Genomic DNA, 23,209 nt, shown 5'->3' with positions numbered 1-23,209 from the left:
ATAGCGAACGGATTCTCAACTACTTCATCCGTCTACAGAAGTGCCTGTGGCTATCCACAAAAAGAGATGCTTTGGACCCGTCTCCCTTTTGGGTATATTCTAAGCATGCTTTGTAGTCCCCCATTTTGCCCTCAGAACAGCCTCAATTCATAGGGGCATGCTCTACAAGGTGTCGAAAGGCTTTCACAGGGAGGCTGGCCCATGTTGACGCCAAAGCTCCCACAGTGGTGTCATGTTGGCTGGATGTCCTTTGGGTGGTGGACCATTCTTGATACACATGGGAAACTGTAGAGAGTGAAAAACCCAGCAGCGTTGCAGTTCTTGACACACTCAAACCGGTGCGCCTAGCAACTACCACCATACCCCATTCAAAGGCACGTAAATGTTTTGTCTTCACCCTCTGAATGGCACACATACACAATCCATGTCTTAATTGTCTCAAGGCTTAACAATTATTCTTTAACCTGTCTCCTCCCCTTTGTCTATACTGATTTGAAGTGGAATTAACAAGTGACATCAATAAGAGAGCATAGCTTTCACCTGGTCAGTCTATGTCATGGAAAGAGAAGGTGTTCTTAATGTTTTGTACAATATGTCAAATAATAGGTAAAAAATAGGCTATATATCAATATCTAATGTCTAGGCAGTAATGGATTGGTCAACAACCTAAAGAATACGGTGACGAGATGTTGTTTTCATGCTGTGTTCATGCTGTGTTCCTTTTTGTTTGGCTGTGTTTTTCATTTAATGCGCTGAAGGCCTCTGTCACCAGCGTGCCACTTTAATGACAAACGTCTCAGGAATTCTGGCTGGAGCACATCAGGCATTTTGTCCCCCCTCATTACATTTTATTTAGTTTTCCATTGAGTGGTGACTGGGCCAAAGTTGACTCAAACGTTGTACTGAGAGCAGAGGAAATAATGAAAGACTTTTTGACTTCCCCCGGTTAGAATGACTCTTTTTTTTTTTTTTTTTTTTTTTTTTTACATAGCCGTAATGTAGCAGACTGCCTTTAAGACGAAGTACATCCAGTTTCTTGAGTAGCTTTGGCAAGCCGTTCCTCCGCAATTTTGGACTAATTGTTGTGTGCTGTGCTCCACCCCTCATAGAACCCTCACAAGTTCTTCCCGGAGGAGCGCTTTGGCGACGAGAGCCCCGTCCTAGCGCTGCGCCAGCCGTCGGGTGGCAGCCGTAGTGGAGGGCGTTGCCGGGTCAACAGCAGCCCAGTTGTGGAGAGCATGTTCACCGATCTGGAGGCCATGGCGGGCTTCCACCCGCCACTGCCCCCTCCCCCGCCGCCTTACCACCCACCGGCCACGCCCACTCACAATGCCCAGCTCAAAGCCAGTGGATGGAGGCCTGGGCGTGCCCCCAGCCAGCCCCCGTCACGCTCTTTCTCCTACCCCTGCAACCACAGCCTGCTCCACCACACGGCGAGCTCCTCCTCCAAGCATGGCAGCCCCGCCTACCCACCGGCGGCCAAGCCCCTGCCGCCAGACTGCACCAATCGCCAGGGCGGGGGGGTACGCACCCCGCATCAGGATAAACAAGGGGTGAGTAGAGGTCTACAGGAGCTGTTGTGTTCCCCTGAGATAGTGGTAATGACAGGGCCTACGGGGATAGCGGGAATGCAGAGCTGGAATTGGGTGGGAATGTGGGGATGCCATTTTGATTGAGGGGAGTGTCCTGAGCTATGTTGAAATGTAGGTGGCAACAATGTGTAATGGAAGAGAGGAAAGTGGGGCCCTATTCTCAAATGTACTTCTGAGGGAGAATGAGAGCTTAAATGTCCTCATCTTGACATCCCCAATATATCGTATCAGGTTGCTATTGTCTTAAGGTTTGTTTGTTTCTGCAGAACGTGGCGCCGGTCATCAACGAGTTCATGCCGGACATTGCCATGGGCGTGTCGGCCATGACCCTGAAGGAGCGTCGCCTGCCCGAGGTCACCATGGAGGTGGAGCCTCACGACCCGCACCCTCACCCCTCCACGGCCCCTCCCGCTGTGCCCCACTGCCACCTGGGCCTGAACCGCCACGGTCCGTATGCCTCCCGCAAGAGGCACGCTGCCGAGCCCAAGTCCGAGGCCCAGGCGTCGGAGTATCCTGACTTGTACGAGTTTCCCGGGCGCCACGTGAGCTCCTTCGCCGGGCCGGACCTCTACAGTCACAGTCGAGTTCCTTCGGGAGGGGGCCTGGTCCCTCCACAGTACTCCCCCGACGAACAGCAGCCAAACCCCTGCCGCGGCCCAGTCGGCACCCCACTCCGCCTGGATGTTCTAGAGCAACCCCCCCAGAGACTAGATCTGGCTCTGGCCATGCAGAGCGGAGGAGTTCAAGCAGCCGGGCCATCACACAACCCGAGAGGACGCGCCCGAACTGAAACAGACCTCACTTGCGGACTGGGACAGGCGCGGCCCGCAGAACCTTACTCTGAGGAGGTGGTGGGGGCCAGGGACCGCAGGTCGCCCAACAAACCTGAGTACCCTTACAGGAAGTCTGCACTCTGACCCTCCGCAACTAAGACTGTCAGAGGCCTCGGGAAAAGGCAAGAGCGCTAAAGGACGTTTCCTGTAGGGGGATTTGGGGTTGACGGCTTAGCATCAGTGGTTGGCAGTGTCTCCGGTGACAGAGTGGTCATACTCACGCTCAGTTCAGGGCAAAGGCACTAAGCACACATAGTAGTCCCCCCCTCCCCCGGTGAGCCCCAGGTGCTGCACCAACTAACGAGGTGCGGCGGTCACAGTGCCTTCAGCACAGAGCCATGGTGGGGGATGAGGAGGGAAGGCTCGGTTTGGTTGAGAATTATTTGTCCAAATAGATTAGTCTCATGAATTAACATAATGGGCCCTAGCCCTTCCCATCTCTCAGATTGGATCCACGCTCAACTACTTGTCCTCCAATCACCTTTATTCTTCTCAAAATGAAAGGCTTGACTGGTCATCGAACTTGAATAAATCCTTCCCTTTCCGCCCAGTGTTTTGGATTTTGACAACGCACAGTCATCGTTTCATTTCCATTACACTCATTTCCTGCATCAGGATGAGGGTACTGTAGAGTTATATATTTATATTTTTGTCCCGGTATGCTTTCCTTAGAAATAAATTGAAAAATGCCCAGGCAATGAGTTGCAAACTCATTTCAGCAACCTGCCCATTACAAAAAGCTCCTCCTTTTGAAAAAGGTGGAATTGCAGTAATAGCAGTTGTAACACGTTATGACCCACGGGCTGTATGTCAGTACGGGCAATTTAAGATTTTAGCAAGAGCACAAAGAGGAGAAGAGAAAAACAAATTAAATCTTCCTACTACTACCAATGTGGCTACAAGGCAGGAATAATAATTGCATAGCTGCTTTTATTAGAAGTGACTATAGAAGTCATCCACTTTGCATACCCATAGTTAATGTGAGTGGTCGCCACTGCTCAGCGCTATCTCTTGGTCCTCTCCCACGATTACCCTTTGCAGATGTCCTTTTTACCTTAACCTCACTGTAATATTCAATAGCCTGAGTGCTGGGCACTGTAAGTCGTTTGAACCCTGGCTAGTATTCCAAACCACATTTCCCACTTTATTGATCTATTACTGTCGATTGGCCAGAATGTGCATATACACCTGGTTTCCAGGGTCTAAATTCAACCTCAATAATTAAAAAGGAGGGATAGCACAATAGCAACAGCAAATCAAGAACTGAAGTATATCCCTGCCTTAACCCCACAGCAATTTGTGGAGATTTTTCAAGATGCAGGCCCCATGACTGTGCCCTTTGCCTTTTCCATAGCTCAGCATGGCCAGCGGCCATCTTGGATAAACTTCAACCAAACCAAAGCCCAGTTCCTCAATCCAATGACTCCCTGTCTCCCTCCATGGCGATCTGAACAAGACTGCTTCGGTCACCATCCTTACTTTGACGTACTGTACCCAAGAACCAACAATTGTGATGATGTCAATGGAGGTTTGTGGAAGGAGAATTAAAGCGGGGGGAAACAGTTAAATGGTTCCTCTTGAGGATTTCTTTTGTCTTGTCCACCGGTCGAAAAGACTTACTCACAAAACCAGCGTAGCTTCTATTAAAACACGCTCACTCACGGGTCCTCCCTTTCGATTCAGAATCTCAACACATTTTCCATCCCATTTTTCACTAGACCCTGTTGCGCCGCATTGTCAAAAAATGACATTGACTTGGGTTCACTGTAATTATCTTCCTTCTGTTACCATCTCCTCGCACACGGAGAAATGAAATTGCTGTATTGTGCCCCTGCTATACTACCATTTACACATTCTCTGTTTTATAACGTTTTCCGTTGCGTGTCCTAATGGCTCTCTGTATAATGCTGATGCCTCATGTTTGTCTGTGAGGCAGACTCACCTCTGATGGTTAGCAAATGACGTTTCTCTCACAGAAAACCTCACATGAATACCTTCCTTTATCTCAGCAGTTGAAATTACTCATTTCTGTATTCCTTTTCAGCGTGCGGTGATTCTCAAGGCAGAAGGTACTGGAGAAGCATAGAAATCCCTACTTGTTGGTGATTTTTTTGTATTGTTCTTTTGAACCTGGTTGGTCAACTGCAGGGAGACAGACTATAGTTATTGTTTAAGGTGTTTACCTAGTCAATTTCGGAAGTTGGATGAAGTCCTCCAGTTGGTTTTGATGCATTCATGCATGTATGAATGGTGGGACATGGAATACTCTTTCTATCAATTCATGAATGAGGTCGGATTGTGAAGCAGGTTGGGATAAGGTTGGCTAAGTATGTTTGCAGGCTTTTTGATATGGCTTTTTGTCACCCCTCGCTTTCGATGGTGGCGACTTGAAGACTAATGTACATCACCAAGACATAGATGAGTATCAATTAGAATTTATTTTGATTGTCACTGGCATGCTCAGAACCTTAGTTTGGGGGTGTCGGCTCTTGTGTCAAGAGGGTCAAAAGCAGCATCTGTCGTCTGATATGAGTTATCCCTCTAACGGCTCCGTTGTTTGCTTTTCCATTGCTCTCTCCTCCACCCCCCCTTCTGGGCTCATTGGCATTTGATGGTGCAATTCCTCAATCCAAACTTGGGTCCCTTTCAGTTCTTGTCTTAGCCTGGTCCCAGATCTGTTTGTGCTCTTGTCTACTCCATTGTCAAGCTAAATGTTTGGCATGACAATTCCATAAGGAGCTGGTGAAAGAGCAGAAACAGACTTGTCTTGTCTCTACCCAGACTTCTTCACTTGCTATAGACACTCCACAGTACTTTAACCTTAAAGGCTCTCATTTTATGCCAAGCACTCCCTCATTTGAACCTCTGGAACTCATATACTGACATGCATATGATTAGAACTGTACAGTAGTGCTAATATCTTTGAGATCTATCTTGATGTCTCTGTGGCTGTTTTGCTAAGATCATAACCTGCAGAAGATTGTTTTCCTTGGCTTTTCTGCTAATCTTTTCGACCTCCCGCGGGTGAGTGCTCACTGCTGCCGCTGCTTGAGGCTAGAAGGGGTGGTGTGTGTTCTCACGTCACGGTGGGTGTGTGTTGTTGATGCTCTGTTCTCCGCCTTACGAGATGAGCTCAACAACAGCTTAACCATTGTCCATAGTGGGCTGTCTCTCTTACTGTTGACCGTGGACAGTACTGTAGCTAGTATGGTTGTGAAAGAGAGGTGCAGTTGTCATTGGAAGAGGAAGGCTGTCTCGAGCGGGAGGTTGCCAGTCTTGGGTAGTCTGAATCATTTCTATTTTTGGGTGCTGGGTTGGAGTTTTAGTATGGATACGTTTTTTTTTTTAATTACATTTTTCGAAGACCTGACTACTCTGCAATATGAGACTGTCAGTCTATAAGGAGGGGAGAGAAAGAAGTGAGCGAGTCAGCGCAGCTCTTTGCAAACAATGGGCCTGTCACTGTGACTGCTGCAGCAGTGAGCTTAGAAGAGAGTTCGCCCTCTCAGCACCCTCCTCCAGACCCCTCCTCCAGCACCCTCTTCCAGCACCCTCCTCCAGACCCCTCCTCCAGCACCCTCCTCCAGCACCCACTTCCAGCACCCTCCTCCAGACCCCTCCTCCAGACCCCTCCTCCAGCACCCTCCTCCAGCACCCACTTCCAGCACCCTCCTCCAGACCCCTCCTCCAGACCCCTCTGTACTTGAGCCTTATTCTCTCACTTAATGCCCAGAGTACCCCCACGTAGACACGTTGCCGCACCGTACTGCAGCCCCCGAGGCCAGAGCCTCCCCTTCCGCCCTGCATACCGCCAAGGTCATCCAGACCTGACCTACAGAAGATGGAGGGAGAGGCAGAGATGGAGGGGAGGAGATGGGACAGCCATGGGAGTGGGACAAAGATATGAGAGAACCATGAGATGTTATCTCCTGTTTTTCCCATTAGCGAAGGGCTCCCCCGGCAGTATGGTAGAGATAGGAGCTTCAGATCTAATAAACACGTTGCCCCCATCCAAGCAGCAGGAAGGGAATGCCAGGCCGTGCTCTATTGGCCCACTTTTCTCCTGGGCTTGTTTTAACCTTAAAGGGAAGGTCTTCACCCCGAGACCCTGTGTGATAAAGTGATAACCAACCAGGCACGTTGGAATCTGATTCTGCAGCCCCTGAGGACTGCAGCCGGAGGTCTCTTGAATCAAATAACAGTCAAATAAAATCTCCTGATGCAGCTTTCCGCAAACTGGCAAATCCAGGTTTGAGCTATATTCGTTATGTATTTGGACTCATGAACTAATTTCCTAGCCAAAATAGTTACCCGTTTACTTTACTAAAACTGCACATGTATGAGCTAATTGCTATGCTAATATAGTTATGAGCTTATGGCAGTTTGGCAAACACAGGTGGTATGATCTGTTTTCTCTCCAAATACTAGTGTGAGGCCATTTTCACTGACACAGGAATGAATTGATTTTGTTGGTCATTCAGGTATGAGCTCATCTATTTTAATGGAAAATGCAGAGGTCTCTTTGAAGTGTAGAGATGACCCCCCTGGTCTGCCCTGAACAGTGTCTCATCTGTGCTGAGGATGAGGGCTTGACTCCTGGCTTTGGACAGAGTGAGTAGACGAGCATTACCAATCCTGCAGTTTGTTCGGGTTTTTTTTCATGGGTTAGGCTAGATGACTAATTCCATTGTATTGTTGTAATATTGTGTTTTACCACAATGGTTGGACAAACATGACTGTTGCAATAAAGATGAAAGCTGGTAACCTGCGGACTGTTAACCCTTTAGAGAACCAATATGATGATGCATACCCACTAATTTGATTCAGAATGCTAGACATTGACAGCAACTTGTACAGAGGGCCTCACTATTGCACTAAAATGATAATCTCACAACAGTATTGTATGTTTGTTTTCACTGATGAGTAGCACTCCTGTAGGTAGAATGGAGATGTTCAGTTGATTGTCCTCTTGGGTAGTTTGAGCTTGGTGGGTCACACATTTCCCTTCACTAACCACGTTTCTGAGTAGTCATACAGTATTTAAAAAAAACATCATGACAGCTGTGATGGAACGTGGACGTTTCGGTACAATTTTATAAATGCTGACAAATCATTTTGTTTGACTTGGTGGGATCTTTTTGTGTCTGTAAAATTAATTATGCAAGCAATGGAGGTGGAATTGCCTTTATGCGCAAATATTGACATAATAACCATCCTCCCACTATGACGCTGAAAGCATGTAGTTTATTAGGCTACAGATGAAATAAATGATGATGAACGTGCAAGGTGTTGAGCTTGATGCTGCTTTCCAATAAATATTGAGGGTTTTATTCTGGTGACATGATGATCGATGCTCGACTGCCGTTTGACAAACACAAATGTTTTTCTATCCATAATAATCTCATGTAGACTAACCTACCCCAACAGCGTACCTGCGAGCAGTTGGCTAGAGCGCATGCGCCAAGACCAGAGTAGGTACATTTGCTGTTTAACGCAACGTTTTTTGTGACAAAACTATTGGTAGAGTTGAAAATGCGATGGAAAACCGTCGAACTTTAGATTTTTATTCGGTACATAAAATTTAAGCGAAAAGTACATTTGGTGTGCACTGTCATCATGCACTGCTTTTTATCCGCAACCTGTTTGGTGGAACCTTGCATATTTTCTTTATGCAGATTTTTTGAATATTTGCATGAAAATCTGTCACCATTTAGATGTAAACCTAGCTATTGTCTATCAAAAAAGTACTATGGTATGTTACCTTTGCATTATGAGTTGACTTTAATAGACCCTTAATTACATGATCATGTAAGCTACTGTATTTAGAGATGCACTCACACTTTCTCTAGGTTCTCACATGGACCAGGTTGGGGGCTGGGTATGTAACAGGCTGATACCATACTATCTGCTGTAGCCAACTCTTCTATTGTTGTCAAGCCGTATGTACATGTTTGGCATGTCAGCGAATTAACTCGTACTTCGCTAAAGCACAAACAGATCTGGACCACCAGGCTAGATATAATAACCCATTTCCTGCTTTCTGGTTTGCATTAGGACATCCGGTATCAGCGGCAACGGGAGATTTCTTCATTTAAGACTGTTCTGTCGGTTCCTCTAGATCCTCCTTTAGCTCCCCCTCCCTCCCTCTCGTATGGAGACGAAAGAGTGCCTTCCCTGCCAGTGGCTGGGCATCCTTATCTTCGTCCTATGCAAACATTTTCTACCAGCCCACTCAACCAGTCTCTTTGTAATAGTCTAGCCAATGCTTCATATACATAGTGGTTTCAAAGAGTATTTTTTTATTTTAGGTACTTTTGAACAGTCTCTGAAATGTTGTTTTGTTGTACATATACATTTTTCTATATATAAAACAAATATGTCACAAGTATTTGTTGTATATATCACGAGAAAAAAAAGCTTTCTCGTAGACTTAAGGAATTGTGGAAAGTCTATTTTTCTACTCTTCTCAGTTGGGATTGTAACAGTGGTGAACTCAAATCTGCAATTTAGGTGACTGACATCTTCAAAATAAACAGCTTTGATAAAAATTATCAAATGGCTTGAGATTCTTTCTTTTGCAGTGAGTAAAGAAAAAAAAAGGTCCCTGACAAGGACTCCCGTCCATGAAAAGTGATAAGTTACGATACTGTATTTCTGTCTTTAATGGTTACTTGAATGCTTCTGCACAGGGTCAACTGGGTCAGTAGCATCTTCAAACGTCAGTATTAGAAGTCAATTTCCTGCAGTTTACAAGGACTAGCCTGATCCACACCACTGCGCTCATCATACTGTGTAAACTCAAACTCGCAAGATCAGGATGGTCTAATGAGGCTAGAGAAGGACCACATGATGACTTGTCAATCATTAAAAAAATCAGTCAGCTAATGTTAGCAACTCATTCAAATGGATGGGTATAATTTGAGATCTCACAAGGAAGAGATTTATTACCATCTGAGCGATTGGCTAAACTCCAATGCTTGTGTGATAGTTTGATTAAAATATCCCCTTATTAATGGTTTGCCAGATGTCAAATCAGCATGTGGGGTATTAAAGCTAGCAAAAAAATATTTAAACTTCCATTATATTCTCTAATGGATGGGTCGATGGTTCCCAGGTGTAACTGCTGTAAGTAACACGCTAAAACAATTTACATTATTCATAGCTTTATTTCTTAGAGTGAACATTAAAAAGGAACAGGGAAACCAATGGTAACATTTAACGTGGTCCTTTAAAATACAAACCGTACTAATGGGCCAGGGTTCTGCAATCATGCGATCTACAAACAGCTGTAACGGCACTAAGGAAATGGCAACTAAGGACAAAATTATAAATTGTCAAAGGAATGAGTTGAAAGAAAGCATGTTGTGGGAACGATGACCAGCTTTGATAATGCATTGTTTGAATGAGCTTTAAGAGCAAATCCATTGATGTTTATTCAAATAAAAGGTCAAGGGGTCACCATAAACTGGGGTCACTGCTCTGTCTGTTGTCTGGAACACTTGCTATCAGGCAAACTGAACTTAAGGCTTTCTCTCCAGTTTAAACACAACGTGTTTGAGGGAGAGCCATGATAGACTAACCATTCCCTCTAGAAAAAGATAACCAAAGTATCAACCAAATGCCAGTTCATTAACCTGCTTAGCATCAATAGACAAATCACATTGCAGAGCCGAGTACAGTAAAACAAAGCATACTGCCCAGAACAAGAACGCAAAAGCTCATACAATGTTCAATAGACCTTTTTTAACTGCATTTTTATTTGTTTAAACATAACGTCTGAGGAGTTGTACTAGAACATGATATTGGACGCAAGGCAATGACATTCAGTGGGAAGAAGAAAAAGGAATACAACTCTACTGACAGGTGTTGGGTAAATGTGGAGCGGGGGAGACCGGGAGTTGTCGGAATGGAGACTGCTCAGCTGCAGTAGTACTGGCCCGCGTTGGCCCGTCGCCTCTTGCGGTTCTGCTGCTGTTGGAAAAACTGACGGATGTCCTCGGGAGTCACCACCTGTGGGGGGGAGAGAAATGGGGCAGAAACTTTTTATGCCTCTTATTGGGTGTAGCGACTTTGGCTAACAAACAAAAGATGGAGTGTGATTTTCGATTTTCATAGGACAGTTACTTTAAATAAAGTTTGATCTCATGGTCACACACCAAGGACAGGACCGCCAGGAGGCGCATTCCAGATTCAGGGACCACAATGTGAAGAGAGAGCAAAACAATCCTCATCAATACTATCATTATAGTCCTATTTACTGAAGGCTGGTTAACGACACTGGGATAGTGAACATCAACTGAGGACCAAAATACTGATATGACTGATCATTCAACTAAATAGTGTGTATGCTGACAAATTTGCAGGTTTTAATTACCTTTCCTTCTGCAGCAAATCTCTGCAGGAAATCCTTCAGCTCAGTCTTCATGTCATTGTACCCTGAGAACAAAAATATATATATTGTTTTAAAAAGCAGCTCTTTTCTGATTGCAGCACCGATAGTTGTCTCCACACAAAATAAATTAATTCTGTATTTCAATCAATACAGTCGAGGGAATGGCTCTAACTACTCATCCAACACCTGCCTCACCTCTTTCCTTCATTCACTCTCTCCCTGTCAGATGGTCCAAATTTTCTCCCTACCCCTAATGCTTTGATGGTTGCAGGTCTGTACGGTGTAAGCAATAATGCTGGGAACTCCTCTACTTCACATACCTACCCAGAACCTTCAGACCCGCAAACATCAAAGGGATAGGGAGAGAACTGGTACCGTCTCTTCTTTAACCTCCCCACCACCACCTCGTACCGTGGATTATCTCCAGCTGCTGAACCCGGCCCAGGGTATTAAGGGCCGACATCAGGGGGTCGCGACCCTCGGCGGTCCCCGCCTGCTCCTGTTCTGTGGTCTTGCCTTTATTCTCGTAGGCTAAGACCGTGTCCGACTCATCCAGGAGAAAGGACATACCAGCTTCAGCGTAGGATTTCTGCTGGGGGGAGGAAACGGGTGAGCAGAGTTTTCCTATTGTCAATAGTAATTCTACGAACAATATAGGCCTACTCAACGACATAAATATGCAGTAATAATTCTGATCATAAACCTTTTTATTGGGGTGTATTATGCCTTTGACTTGTTTTGCAAGATACTACTTGTACATACACACCAAACTGAAAGGCCTAAACAACATGCATGTATTTACCTGTTCTACAATAACCGGTGTATTCATTAGTGCACACTGTGGCAAAACATTTTCCAACTGAAAATATTTTACACTGAAAACCAGCGTTTCTTATTGGGCAAATTCAGGTTAGTCCCTCCCACTTTCAGCCCGTTTGGTTCCCAGTGAATACACCTCAGATTGTGGCTGTTTGACTTCCTTCTAAAACGGCTAAAGCAGAGAACAGAGTAGTTGACGGGATAAGTGGTGAAGACATACCTTGCAGCTGACACAGGAACAGAGTTTGGTTCTCCAGGCTGAGGGCCAGAATACAGCTCCAAACTCTGCTCTCTCTGTACCTGTGCCCCCCAGCTCCTTGAGCCTGCACTCGGAGGGGGCTTTGGAGGGCGAGCCTCCCTCCATCTCCTGGTGCCTCCTTTTGCAGCCTGGCACCCCATTAGATTTGACCTGGGAGTAGGACAGATATCACACAATGTCCTCTGAACACTCAAAAGATGAATCTTTCCATCCTCAATATGATTACAAAAGGTTAGACATGAAGAGGTTGAAAGTGGACACCTTGCTTCAACTTATCGCGCCCGGTATGATCTGTTAAGTCTAAGGAAAGGAAATATTTCCTAAGTATCTTATCAAGGCTCATTACCTTGCACTACCTCACCAATAGACAGACCACTCCCTTAAAACCCAAACCAAAATTACGAGGACACGCCAAAAACAGTTGCCAGTTGTAGAAGAGTGACTTCTGTCTTTGGTGCACACAAATGTGCGAGCTCACCGGGACCCTGTGGGAGGGGGCAAATCGTGGGCTGCCATATTTTCTGTCAAATAAGGCTGGCTTCAATTTGCTGCTCGCCTCAGAGGCTGACTAATGAAATCATTCTTGTTGATGATATGCGGGCGCCGCAAAGCCTTGGGGCTGCTCCCCGCAGACCAGAGAATCTGTGCATGGCACGGGCCATTTATCCCCTAAATACCCACAGGAACCTAACACAGCCTGGTCCTGTGCACTCATCTCATGCTGACTGTTGGAGGACTGAAGCCACCTGGTGGTTAATACCGACAGTCCCCTTTCCCTGCTCTGCATGGATGCAATGCTGTCAACAGTGGTGAAAGCAAAAACTTAACTTCTGAAACGTGTGTACTTAAAGCATAAGAAAACAAAATGCATGAAGCCGCATTGGAAACCTTTTCCACATAATTTATTTCCATCTGTTTTATCTGGTCATAATATCCCTTTCTCAGTGATACTTTTAAACCATGGTACCCATTACTGGTTCATTCATGATATTCAATGTACTGCAAGAAATAAAATGCTATTCACTGTCCTCGTAACATTGAGTGTATATGAAGCTTTGTATGGAGAGAGGTGGAGTGAGTACCTTCTCTTCACCCTGGTCATTGAGGCTCGTGGAGGCCTCCTCTGTTGTGTTCTTGCCCTCCTCACGGTCCCCCTCTTCGTTCGTCACCTCCCCTTCTGCTTTGCAGGGGCTGGCTTTGGTCGCAGCGGGCACTGGAGGAGAAATACAAAACAACATGGAGCCACTTAAGAGCTGACAGGCTCTTTGCACCGTTTTACTATGGCTGTATTTATCAATCTAGCAAGTCAATATTTTCAATAATGTAGTAGTTTCCCCCACTCATTTATCGAACAGCTATCTAAGTTATATATTTAGAGCCGCCTGTTCGATAGGAGTCCAGCAATGTTTTTGTCATGTCTGTGTTGTGAGCGAGTCTACCAGCAGAGGAGCTTTTCTAAGGCCGCCCTTTTGATGTGACGTAGAAAACAGGTGAGGGAGTACAGTTACGGCCGGAAGTGACTTTTCGTAGCAGGTTAGGACAGCATTTTAGCTAACCCTAACTCTTTTCTTGACCTTAACCTAAGTCTCCTAACCTGCCAAGTTAATTATCCTAACCTGCTGCGTAAAAACACTTTCGATCGGAGCTGTACTCCACCTAGTCAGAACCCTGGATGGAGCCAGAGACAAGTTTATTCGACAGTGAAGCCTCTGATTGTCCTAGGAATGTCTAGTGTTTTATTCTGACTTGTAACACGGTGGGAAATTATATAATACATATGGAATCATGTAGTAACCAGAAAGTGTTAAACAAATCAAAATATTTTAGATTCTTCGAAGTAGCCACCCTTTGTCTTTGACAGCTTTGCACACTCTTGGCATTCTCTCAACCAGCTTCACCTGGAATGCTTTTCCAACAGTCTTGAAGGAGTTCCCACATATGCTGAGCACTTGTTGGCTGCTTTTCCTTCACTCTGCAGTCCAACTGATCCCAAACCATTTCAAATGGGTTGAGGTTGGGTGATTGTGGAGGCCAGGTCATCTGATGCAGCGCTACATCACTCTCCTTGGTCAAATAGCCCTTACACCGCATGGAGGTGTGTTGGGCCATTGTCCTTTTGAAAAACAAATGATAGTCCCATTAAGCGCAAACCAGATGGGATGGCATATCACTGCAGAATGCTGTGGTAGCCATGCTGGTTAAGTATGCCTTGAATTCTAAATAAATTAGGGTCACCAGCAAAGCACCCCCACACCTCTATGCTTCATAGTGAGAACCACACATGCGGAGATCATCCGTTCACCTACTCTGCATATCAAAGACACGGCGGTTGGAACCAAAAATCTAAAATTTTGACTCATCGGACCGAAGGACAGATTTCCACCGATCTAATGTCCATTGCTAGTGTTCCTTGGCCCAAGCAAGTCTTTTCTTATTATTGGTGTTCTTTAGTCGTGGTTTCTTTGCAGCAATTTGATAATGAAGGTCTGATTCACACAGTCCCCTCTAAACAGTTGATGTGTCTACTTGAACTCTGAAGCATTTATTTGGGCTGCAATTTGAGGCTGGTAACTCTAATGAACTTATCCTCTGCAGCAGAGGTAACTCTGCGTCTTCCTTTCCTGTGGCGGTCCTCATGAGAGCCAGTTTCATCATAGCGCTTGATGGTTTTTGCACCTGCACTTAAAGAAACTTTAAGTTCTTAATTTTCCGGATTGACTGACCTTCATGTCTTAAAGTAATGAGGGAGTGTCCTTTCTCTTTGCTTTGCTTATTTGAGCTGTTCTTGCCATAATATGGACTTGGTCTTTTACTAAATAGGTCTATCTTGTGTATACCAACCCTACCTTGTCACAATACAACTGATTGGCTGAAATACATGAAGAAAAGAAATTCCACAAATTAACAAGGCAAACCTGTAAATTGAAATGCATTCCAGGTGACTACCCCATGAAGCTGGTTGAGAGAATGCAAAGCTGTCATCAAAGGGTGGCTACTTTGAAGAATCTCAAATAAAATATATTTTGATTTGTTTAACACTTTTTTGGTTACTACATGATTCCATATGTGTGATTTCATAGTTTTGATGTCTTCACTATTATTCTACAATATAGTAAAAATAAAGAAAAACCCTGGAATGAGTAGGCGTACAAACCTTTGACTGGTACTGTATATTTCCACACTGAGGTTGGAATAATACTGTGAAATTGTGAAAATGATAATGCCGTTTTAGTGTAAGAGCTGTTTGAAAAGGCCGCCTGAAATTTCAGCCTGGTTTGGTGGGATGGAGTTTTGGTTAGCGTGGTGATTTCATTAGTTAATAGACCAATGAGAGCGTCTCAAACCTCCCTGCCAATAACAGCTAGTTTTCAGCTTTCCCACTCAGACCACTCCGACAGTCCTAACATAATTATTGCTTGAGAAATTGCTCTTCGCTAAGAAGCTATTTTGTTTCTTTTTGACCATTTTAATTTAAAATAAATCACAGTAAGGTAAATCATTGTTACTCAAATGATTTGATATTGAGATCAAAACGGCTGAATTGGACCTTAAAAATCCTTGAGGGGGCATGAAATCGTGCACATATCAACCCCAATAGCTAATGGCACTTTAGCATTTTAGTCACCCATTGAAGTAAACTGCTCTACCGCAAACCATAGCCTCTTGTTCACTAGTTACTGCAGGTTTCATTAGTACTGTACAGGTAACTTCCAAAATAAAGGAAACGCTTGAGTCAGTGAGGGATACAAAGTATTTTGAAAGCAGGTTCTTCCACACAGGTGTGGTTCCTGAGTAAATTATGCAATTAACAAACCATTATGCTCAGGGTAATGTTTAAAAATGTCCAGTTGCCCATTATTTTGGCTACCGTGGCTAGAAGAGATCTCAGTGAACTTGAAAGAGGGGTCTTAAGTCACCAGATGTCAATCCAGTTGAACACTTATTTGGGGTTTTCCCAACACCAACAAAACACCAAATAATGGAATTTCTCGTGGAAGAATGGTGTTGCATCCCTCCAATAGAGTTCCAGACACTTGTAGAATCTATGCCAAGGTGCATTGAAGCTGTTCTGGTGGCCCAACGCCCTATTAAGAAACTTGATGTTGACGGTTCCTTAGTTTTGGCAGTTACCTGTACGTTCGCATAAACAAAACACAATGTGGTAGGTCTAAAGAATGTCTCCTATTCTGAAGTGTGTTTTCTTTCTGAATGTGTTAATTGGGGCATGCCAGTAAACTGAAGGTAAGGAGAGTACCCATAGAAGTACATAATCACTGTGAATTATAGGATCTCTAGGAGTACCTGCCAGATGGGTGGCGTAGGTCCACAGGAAAGGAGCATTGTTCATGCAGGACTCACACACCATCTCCTGGAGCTCCACACACTCTGGCACAGGGCAACCCAAGTGCTGGATAAAAAAAACAGAATGACACTCATATACGATATACATATGCTCATATAGCAGCTATGGCATCAAGGGTACGCAGTCAAGACCAGGGTAAAGACCAGGCCGGTCTTGAGTTAAATACTCGGGATGCGTTACAGATATAGGACTACAGATTCTGAGCAGGACGTCACAGATTATAGGATCCGTATATTATCTTGATGTGGTTCCCAAGATGTTAAACCAGGGTTCTCCAACTCTGGTCATGGAGAGCTACTGGGTGTACAGGCTTTTGTTCTAGCCCGGCACTAACACAATTAATCAATAAATGATGGGCTGTGTTCAGTAGGCACAAAACATGAGAAAGCATTTTGAAACAGAGCTCCTATCGAAACCTGTCCAATAAGAACGCTCATTTTCGCTTTCCGTTTTAAAACGTTTTACTATGTTGCTTCCTACTGAACAAACCCATTCAATTTGGACCATGATTAGCTGAATCCATTGTGCTGGGTTGGAACACCAAGTAGCTCTTCATGACCAAATGTTTTAGAACCATGTGTTTAACACTTCTCCTTGCATTGTAAAGATCTGATCTGTCCAAGGCCTATATTCACAAATAATATCATACCCCCTAAAGAATACAAACATTCCGCTATTGGTAATGGTGAGAGGTAAGCATGTCTTGGGGATATGATCTTTGTGCTTCTATAACTTTCTTGCTCATGATTATCCATAATCATGGTAGCATCCACATTAATGCAGAAGTATTCAGAAACATATTAAAAGTAACTCCCAAATGACAATACATTATTCAACATTCACTTCTATTAAGCACAATATAATCTCAACCACAACAAACTGCAAATTCATCCAACAAATGTGTAGAGTCACAAGCTGGATGTAGTCAAAAGTATGTGGACACCCCTTCAAATTAGTGGATTTGGCTATTTCAGCCCACACCCTTTGCTGACCGGTGTATAAAAGTCGAGCACACATCCATGCAATCTCCAAGGACAAACATTGGCAGTAGAATGGTCTTAACAAAGAGCTCAGTGACTTAACGTGGCACGTCATAGAATTCCACCTTTCCAACAAGTCAGTCAAATTTCTGCCCTGCTAGAGCTGCCCTGGTCAACTGTAAGTGCTGTTATTGTAAAGTGTAAACGTCTAGTAGCAATAATGACTCAACCGAGATCACAGAACGGGACTGCCGAGTGCTGTAGTGCGTAAAAATCATCTGTCCTCGGTTGCAGCACTCACTACAGAGTTCCAAACTGCCTCTGGACGCAATGTCAGCACAAGAACTGTTCGTCGGGAGCTTCATGAAATGGGTCTCCATGGCCAAGCAGTTGTACACAAGCCTAAGATCACCATGTGCAATGCCAAGGGCCGGACGTAGTGGTGTAAAGGTTGCCGCCATTGGACTCTGGAACAGTGGAAATGCGTTCTCTGGAGCGATGAATCACGCCTCACCATCTGGCAGTCCAATGGACGAATCTGGGTTTGGTGGATGTCAGGAGAACGCTACCTGCCTGAATGCATAGTGCCAACCGTAAAGTTAGGTGAAGGAGGAATAATGGTCTGGGCTTGGCCCCTTAGTTCCAAGGGAAATCTTAACGCTACAGCATACAATGACATTCTAGACGATTCTGTGCTTCAAACTTTGTAGCAACAGTTTGGGGAAGGCCCTTTCCTGTTTCAGCATGACAATGCCCCCATGCACAAAGCAAGGTCCATACAGAACTGGTTTGTCGAGATCTGTGTGGAAGAACTTGACTGGCCTGCGCTGACCTCAACCCCATCAATCACCTTTGGGAAGAATTGGAATGCCAACTGCGAGCCAGGCCTAACCACCCAACATCAGTGCCCGACCTCACTAATGCTCTTGTGGCTGAATGGAAGCAAGTCCCCCAGCAATTTTTCAACATCTAGTGGAAAGCCTTCCCAGAAGAGTGGAGGCTACCAAGGGGCGACCAACTATGAATGCCCATGGTTTTGGAATGAGATGTTTGACGAGCAGGTGTCCACATACTTTTGGTCATGTAGTGTATAAGTGAATTTGCCCAAATACTTATGACATCTTCAAATGGGGGTGACTAGATACATAAAGTGCTGTCATTTCTAAACGGTAAAACAGATGTATGAAAATACCCTCAAATAAAAAGGTTACATTCTGTACCGTCACGTCATATGAAACACTTGATCGCAAATCCAAAATGCTGGAGTATAGATCCAAATGAAACATTTTAGCTTCACTGTCCAGATAAATACATAGGGGAGTGTACATGCCCAGGGACCTGTGCATCTTCAACACATCCTTATGCTTTGGTGCTCCACAAAAGCCTTACCCTGCCATGAAGCCAGTCCTCACAGACAATGCACTGTATCATCTCATCTTCAACCTGGGAAAGACATGTTTTGGTCAATAGATCTTCACTGGAATACAGATGTATTTATTTTTTTAAACCAATTCATAGCCTATTTGAGGTGAATGGTCCAACTCTCACCGGGTCTTCTGGGTCTGGATATGGCCTGTTACAGGTGCAATACAGACCAAAGAAATTGTGGCTGTATTTGTTCTCCATGTTCAACTGATCCTTGTCCTAAAAGACAGTGAAATCAGTAACATCATGGACCATGCAGTACTCTATGCCTTGATCAAAGTCTCTCAATCAATGGTCCTGGGTACCCAAAGGGGTGCAGATTTTAGTTTTTGCCCTAGAACTAACACACTTCATCGTCAAGCCTGATTATTTTGGGTCCCCATGACCAGATTTGGTTAACACTGGCCTAGATGTATAGTTTCGGACAAATATATTGCCACCCTTGCAATTTTCTTAAATGATTTCTTTAAGTTGAAATTGAAATAAAAACTCACCACACTTTTATTGGATTTTCAACATCGCAAAACCAATTTTATTTTTTGTATGCTTCATTTGATCATTTTAATTGAGAAAACAAAGACCAATGGCATGGACAAAGTTGTTGACACCCTGAAGCTAGTACTTGGTTGCACAGCCTTTGGCCAAGATAACTGCAGCAAATTACTCTAATTCTTCAATGTTTGAGAGTTGCCCTGTTTTTGGTCGTCAGTAAACACAGCACTGACCTATTTCCAAAGAGCTCTAATTTTGTTTATTGGTACAGAGAATATTTTCTCCTGGATTTAGGCTTCTTTAGGTGGGTTGTTGAGAAGGTCAGGGCTTTGTGATGGCCACTCCAATACCTTTACTTTGTTGTCCTTAAGCCATTTTGCCACAACTTTGGAAGTATGCTTGGGGTCATTGTCCATTTGGAAGACCCATTTGCGACCAAGCTTTAACTTCCTGACTGATGTCTTGAGATGCTGCTTCAATATATCCACATAATTTTCCTCCCTCATGATGCCATCTATTTTGTGAAGTGTACCAGTCCCTTCTGCAGCAAAGCACCCCCACAACATGATGCTGCCACCCCCGTGCTTCTAGGTTGGGATGGTGTTCTTCGGCTTGCAAGCCTCCCCTTTTCCTCCAAACATAACGATGATCATTATGGCCAAACAGTTATATTTTTGTTTCATCAGACCAGAGAACATTTCTCCAAAAAGTACCAACTTTGTCCCCATGTGCAGTTGCAAACCGTAGTCTGGCTTTTTTATGGCGGTTTTGGAGCAGTGGCTTCTTCCTTGCTGAGCGTCCTTTCAGGTTATGTCGATATAGGACTCGTTTTACTGTGGATATAGATACTTTTGTACCTGTTTCCTCCAGCATCTTCACAAGGTCCTTTGCTGTTGTTCTGGGATTGATTTGCACTTGTCGCACCAAAGTACTTTCATCTCTAGGAGACAGAACGCGTCTTCTCCTGAGCGGTATGACGGCTGCGTAGTCCCATGGTGTTTATACTTGCGTACTATTGTTTGTACAGATGAACGTGGTACCTTCAGGCGTTTGGAAATTGCGCCCAAGGATGAACCAGACTTGTGGAGGTCTACAATTTATTTTCTGAGATCCTGGCTGATTTCTTTTGATTTTCCCATGATGTCACTGAGTTTGAAGGTAGGGCTTGAAATACATCCACAGGTACACATCCAATTGACTCAAATGATGTCAATTAGCCTATCAGAAGCTACTAAAGCCATGACATCATTTTCTGGATTTTTCCGAGCTGATTAATGAAACGCACAGTCAATTTAGTGTATGTAAACTTCTGACCCACTGGAATTGTGATAGTCAATTATATGTGAAATAATCTGTCTGTAAACAATTGTTGGAAACATTACTTGTGTCATGCACAAAGTAGATGTCCTAACCGACTTGCCAAAACTATAGTTTAACAAGAAGTTTGTGGAGTGGTTGAAAAACGAGTTTTAATGACTCCAACCTAAGTGTATGTAAACTTTCGACTTCAACTTTATGGGAATTTGGTCAGGTCCCCTAAAAGTTACATATTGCACAAAAATAAAATCGGTTCTGCAATGTTAAATCTAATAACATGTTGTGGAGACCAAAAGTTGTTAACTTTTTCAACTTATTTTAGAAGAAATAGGGAATTATTTAAGAAAAGTGCAAGGGTGACAATATATTTGGCCGGACCCGTAATTGGCTTCATATAGAAAACATGCCTATCATGCTGTTATTGGCCTAAAGTCTCTATAACCCAAACTACAGTATCACATCAGAACTACCACAATTTCAATAAATGTAAGGAAACTTACTGAGTATAACTTGCACTTCATCTCTTCAAACTTGCCGTTTCCACAGTCACAGCGGAAATTCCTGCAAAAATTCCGAGCTCAGGATTAACTATAGGAAAATTCCGTTCGTAACTGCAATATCCCAGATAAAGCTAGAGTGCTGTGGTTAATTATTTTATTTATTTCACCCTTATTTTACTAGGTAAGTTGACTGAGAACACATTCTAATTTACAGCTAATACCTGGGGAATAGTTACAGGGGGAGGGAGGGATGAATGCGCCAATTGGAAGCTGGGGATGATTTACATGGCCATGATGGTATGAGGGCCAGTTTGGGAATTTAGCCAGGACACCGGGGTTAACACACCTACTCTTACAATAAGTGCCATTGGATCTTTAGTGACCACAGAGAGTCAGGACACCTATTTAAAATCCCAGCTGAACAACAGCACCCTACACAGGGCAATGTCCCCAATCACTGCCCTGGGGCATTGGGATATTTGTTTTAGACCAGAGGAAAGAATGCCTCCTACTGGCCCTCCAACACCACTTCCAGCAGCATCTGGTCTCCCATCCAGGGACTGACCAGGACCAACCCTGCTTAGCTTCAGAGACAAGCCAGCAGTGGGATGCAGCGTGGTACAGGACAAACAAGGCAACAGTAAACATGTCATCCCCCACAAAATGATGCAACCCCCATCAATGAATTACTGTAACTCCCACCTTGGCCCGATCAGTGTAATTTTGTAAATGCCAGATCTCTGTGGCAAGACACATCTCTGTCTGAGATATCGCGTGTGACTAGTATACAAACAAACGGACGGACGGCGACAGATCCACAGTCCCCTCCCCAATTTAATTGTGTGGGACAATAATACCTTTGAGCACAGATATAGGGGCACACACAGCACTGAAATATTGTCCTACAGTATTTCTGTTCATTTCCCGACAATTCTGCATCACCTCCGTTCATCGACACCCAACATTTGATCTATTGTGCATGGCCCACGTTTGTGTTGGTCTGTCTTATCCTTTAGGTGTCCACTCCACGTCTCTATCTGAATTCGTCATCCCAGCTCCTCACCTCCTCAACCTTATTGGAGGAGTAGGTCCATGGTCCCTCCCTTCAGACCTTCTTCTCCAATAGGTTTTGAGAAGGTGGCAAGGAGAGAGGATGCAAGGAATTGAGGAAAGATTAATTGAAAAAATGGTCAACAATGCAGTGAAACTCACCTTTTGGTGTAGAGCTCAAAAAGGTCATGGCCTTCATGGCATTTGTAGGAGCAGGCCAGGCAGACTCCGGCTGGCTGGCCCCCCTTTGGTGTGCAGGTGCTGCAGGCATAGAGGGCTTGTCGCTTCACATAGCCCTGCAAGACCACATCAAAACAAACACGTGTGAAACTGACATCTTGAGTCCTTCAGATAGAGCATAAATGCAATGTGTACCATGGCAATGAACTATTAAAGGGAAAATGTTACATTTGATAAAAACCACAGGTTACATTTTGTTATAAGTTCATAAATTCAAATCAAGTTCAAGTTATGTCATTTAGGTTGGCGGAGACATACGATTGGTGACGTCGCTAAAGTTTTCATTTTTCAAAATCCATTTGAAACTAAACACTGGCTTAGACTGCAAAGCTGTATTATAGCTAACTTAAATTGGGGGACTTTGTTTTTCTCTAACAATGTGGAGCAAATAGCCTACCTCGGGATAGGAACACTTCTCAGAATCACTACCAGCTAAAACAGCAGATGCCTCATTCTCCAACTCTTCATCTTCTTCCAAAACATCTACCAAAGAAACAGTAGCCTCATCTCCCTCATTTGCCGCCATTCTTGGAAAATAGAAGGTGAAAAAAGTGTGAATACAAGTTCCTGTTCCAGGGCAAAATGTAGAGCGCCAGATAAATCTAAACAGGGACGTCCATGACTCGAGAAGAGGTATCAAAATGCTCTGTTCACCAAAAGATACAATAAATTAGGTACAATAAGCAAAAAAAGATTGGAGCGCACAGGACGTTATGTTATTCTCAAACCCGATACACTGAGGGAGTTATTTTACACTGGCCCAGGTTGAACCGGGCAATGGGGCCGGCACGTCATCTGGCGAAAGCGGGAGGGAGGATCGCCCATCTCAAAATGAACAGTAATCTGCGCCGTTCGGTCATGTTGTTAACAAGGCATCATGTTGCATCGTCCGGAAACATACATCTTTTTTCCATCAAATAAATGTTAGCAATGTCAAATTCGTTTTC

General features: G+C 44.2%; 2 protein-coding genes across 5 annotated transcripts in view; one reads left to right on the top strand and one right to left on the bottom strand.

Annotated features, from left to right (window-relative positions):
* Positions 1-8,976, top strand: part of btbd7 (BTB (POZ) domain containing 7) — a 123,216-nt gene extending 114,240 nt beyond the window's left edge. For all 3 annotated transcript variants that reach the window (XM_029733369.1, XM_029733370.1, XM_029733371.1), the window contains 2 exons: positions 1,110-1,553; positions 1,859-8,976. In XM_029733369.1, coding sequence (XP_029589229.1) covers positions 1,110-1,553; positions 1,859-2,509 — 1,095 coding nt within the window. In that variant the 3' untranslated portion in view covers positions 2,510-8,976. The remainder of the gene's footprint in view (positions 1-1,109; positions 1,554-1,858) is intronic.
* Positions 8,977-9,571: 595 nt separating this feature from the next.
* ubr7 (ubiquitin protein ligase E3 component n-recognin 7) lies at positions 9,572-23,030 on the bottom strand. Of its 2 annotated transcripts, none has more exons than XM_029733372.1 (11): positions 22,660-23,030; positions 22,185-22,318; positions 20,973-21,033; positions 18,787-18,882; positions 18,628-18,681; positions 16,198-16,303; positions 12,978-13,108; positions 11,857-12,045; positions 11,229-11,409; positions 10,800-10,861; positions 9,572-10,435 (listed from the first exon to the last, which is right to left on the bottom strand). In XM_029733372.1, the coding sequence occupies exons 1-11, from the start codon at positions 22,786-22,788 to the stop codon at positions 10,343-10,345; spliced, it is 1,236 nt and encodes a 411-aa protein (XP_029589232.1). In that variant the 5' UTR covers positions 22,789-23,030; the 3' UTR covers positions 9,572-10,342. The 2 variants fall into 2 exon arrangements, with proteins under 2 accessions (XP_029589232.1, XP_029589234.1); XM_029733374.1 differs by having other exon boundaries at positions 11,229-11,406; positions 22,660-23,028.
* Between the last annotated feature and the right edge of the window lie 179 nt (positions 23,031-23,209).

Source organism: Salmo trutta, chromosome 35 (genome assembly GCF_901001165.1).
Source record: "Salmo trutta chromosome 35, fSalTru1.1, whole genome shotgun sequence".
In the NCBI taxonomy this organism is placed as follows: domain Eukaryota; kingdom Metazoa; phylum Chordata; class Actinopteri; order Salmoniformes; family Salmonidae; genus Salmo; species Salmo trutta.
The sequence above is the reverse complement of the archived record's forward strand: the minus strand, read 5'-3'. Positions and strand labels throughout refer to the sequence as shown.

What these genes read in the sequence shown, in the direction of transcription:
- ubr7 (XM_029733372.1), bottom strand. Translation starts at nt 22,788, where the DNA reads ATGGCGGCAAATGAGGGAGATGAGGCTACTGTTTCTTTGGTAGATGTT. An exon ending in TTTGAGCTCTACACCAAAAG is followed by an intron (nt 21,034 to 22,184) that starts GTGAGTTTCACT and finishes GAATTTTTGCAG; the next exon opens with GAATTTCCGCTGTGACTGTG. An exon ending in ATCCAGACCCAGAAGACCCG is followed by an intron (nt 18,682 to 18,786) that starts GTGAGAGTTGGA and finishes TGTCTTTCCCAG; the next exon opens with GTTGAAGATGAGATGATACA.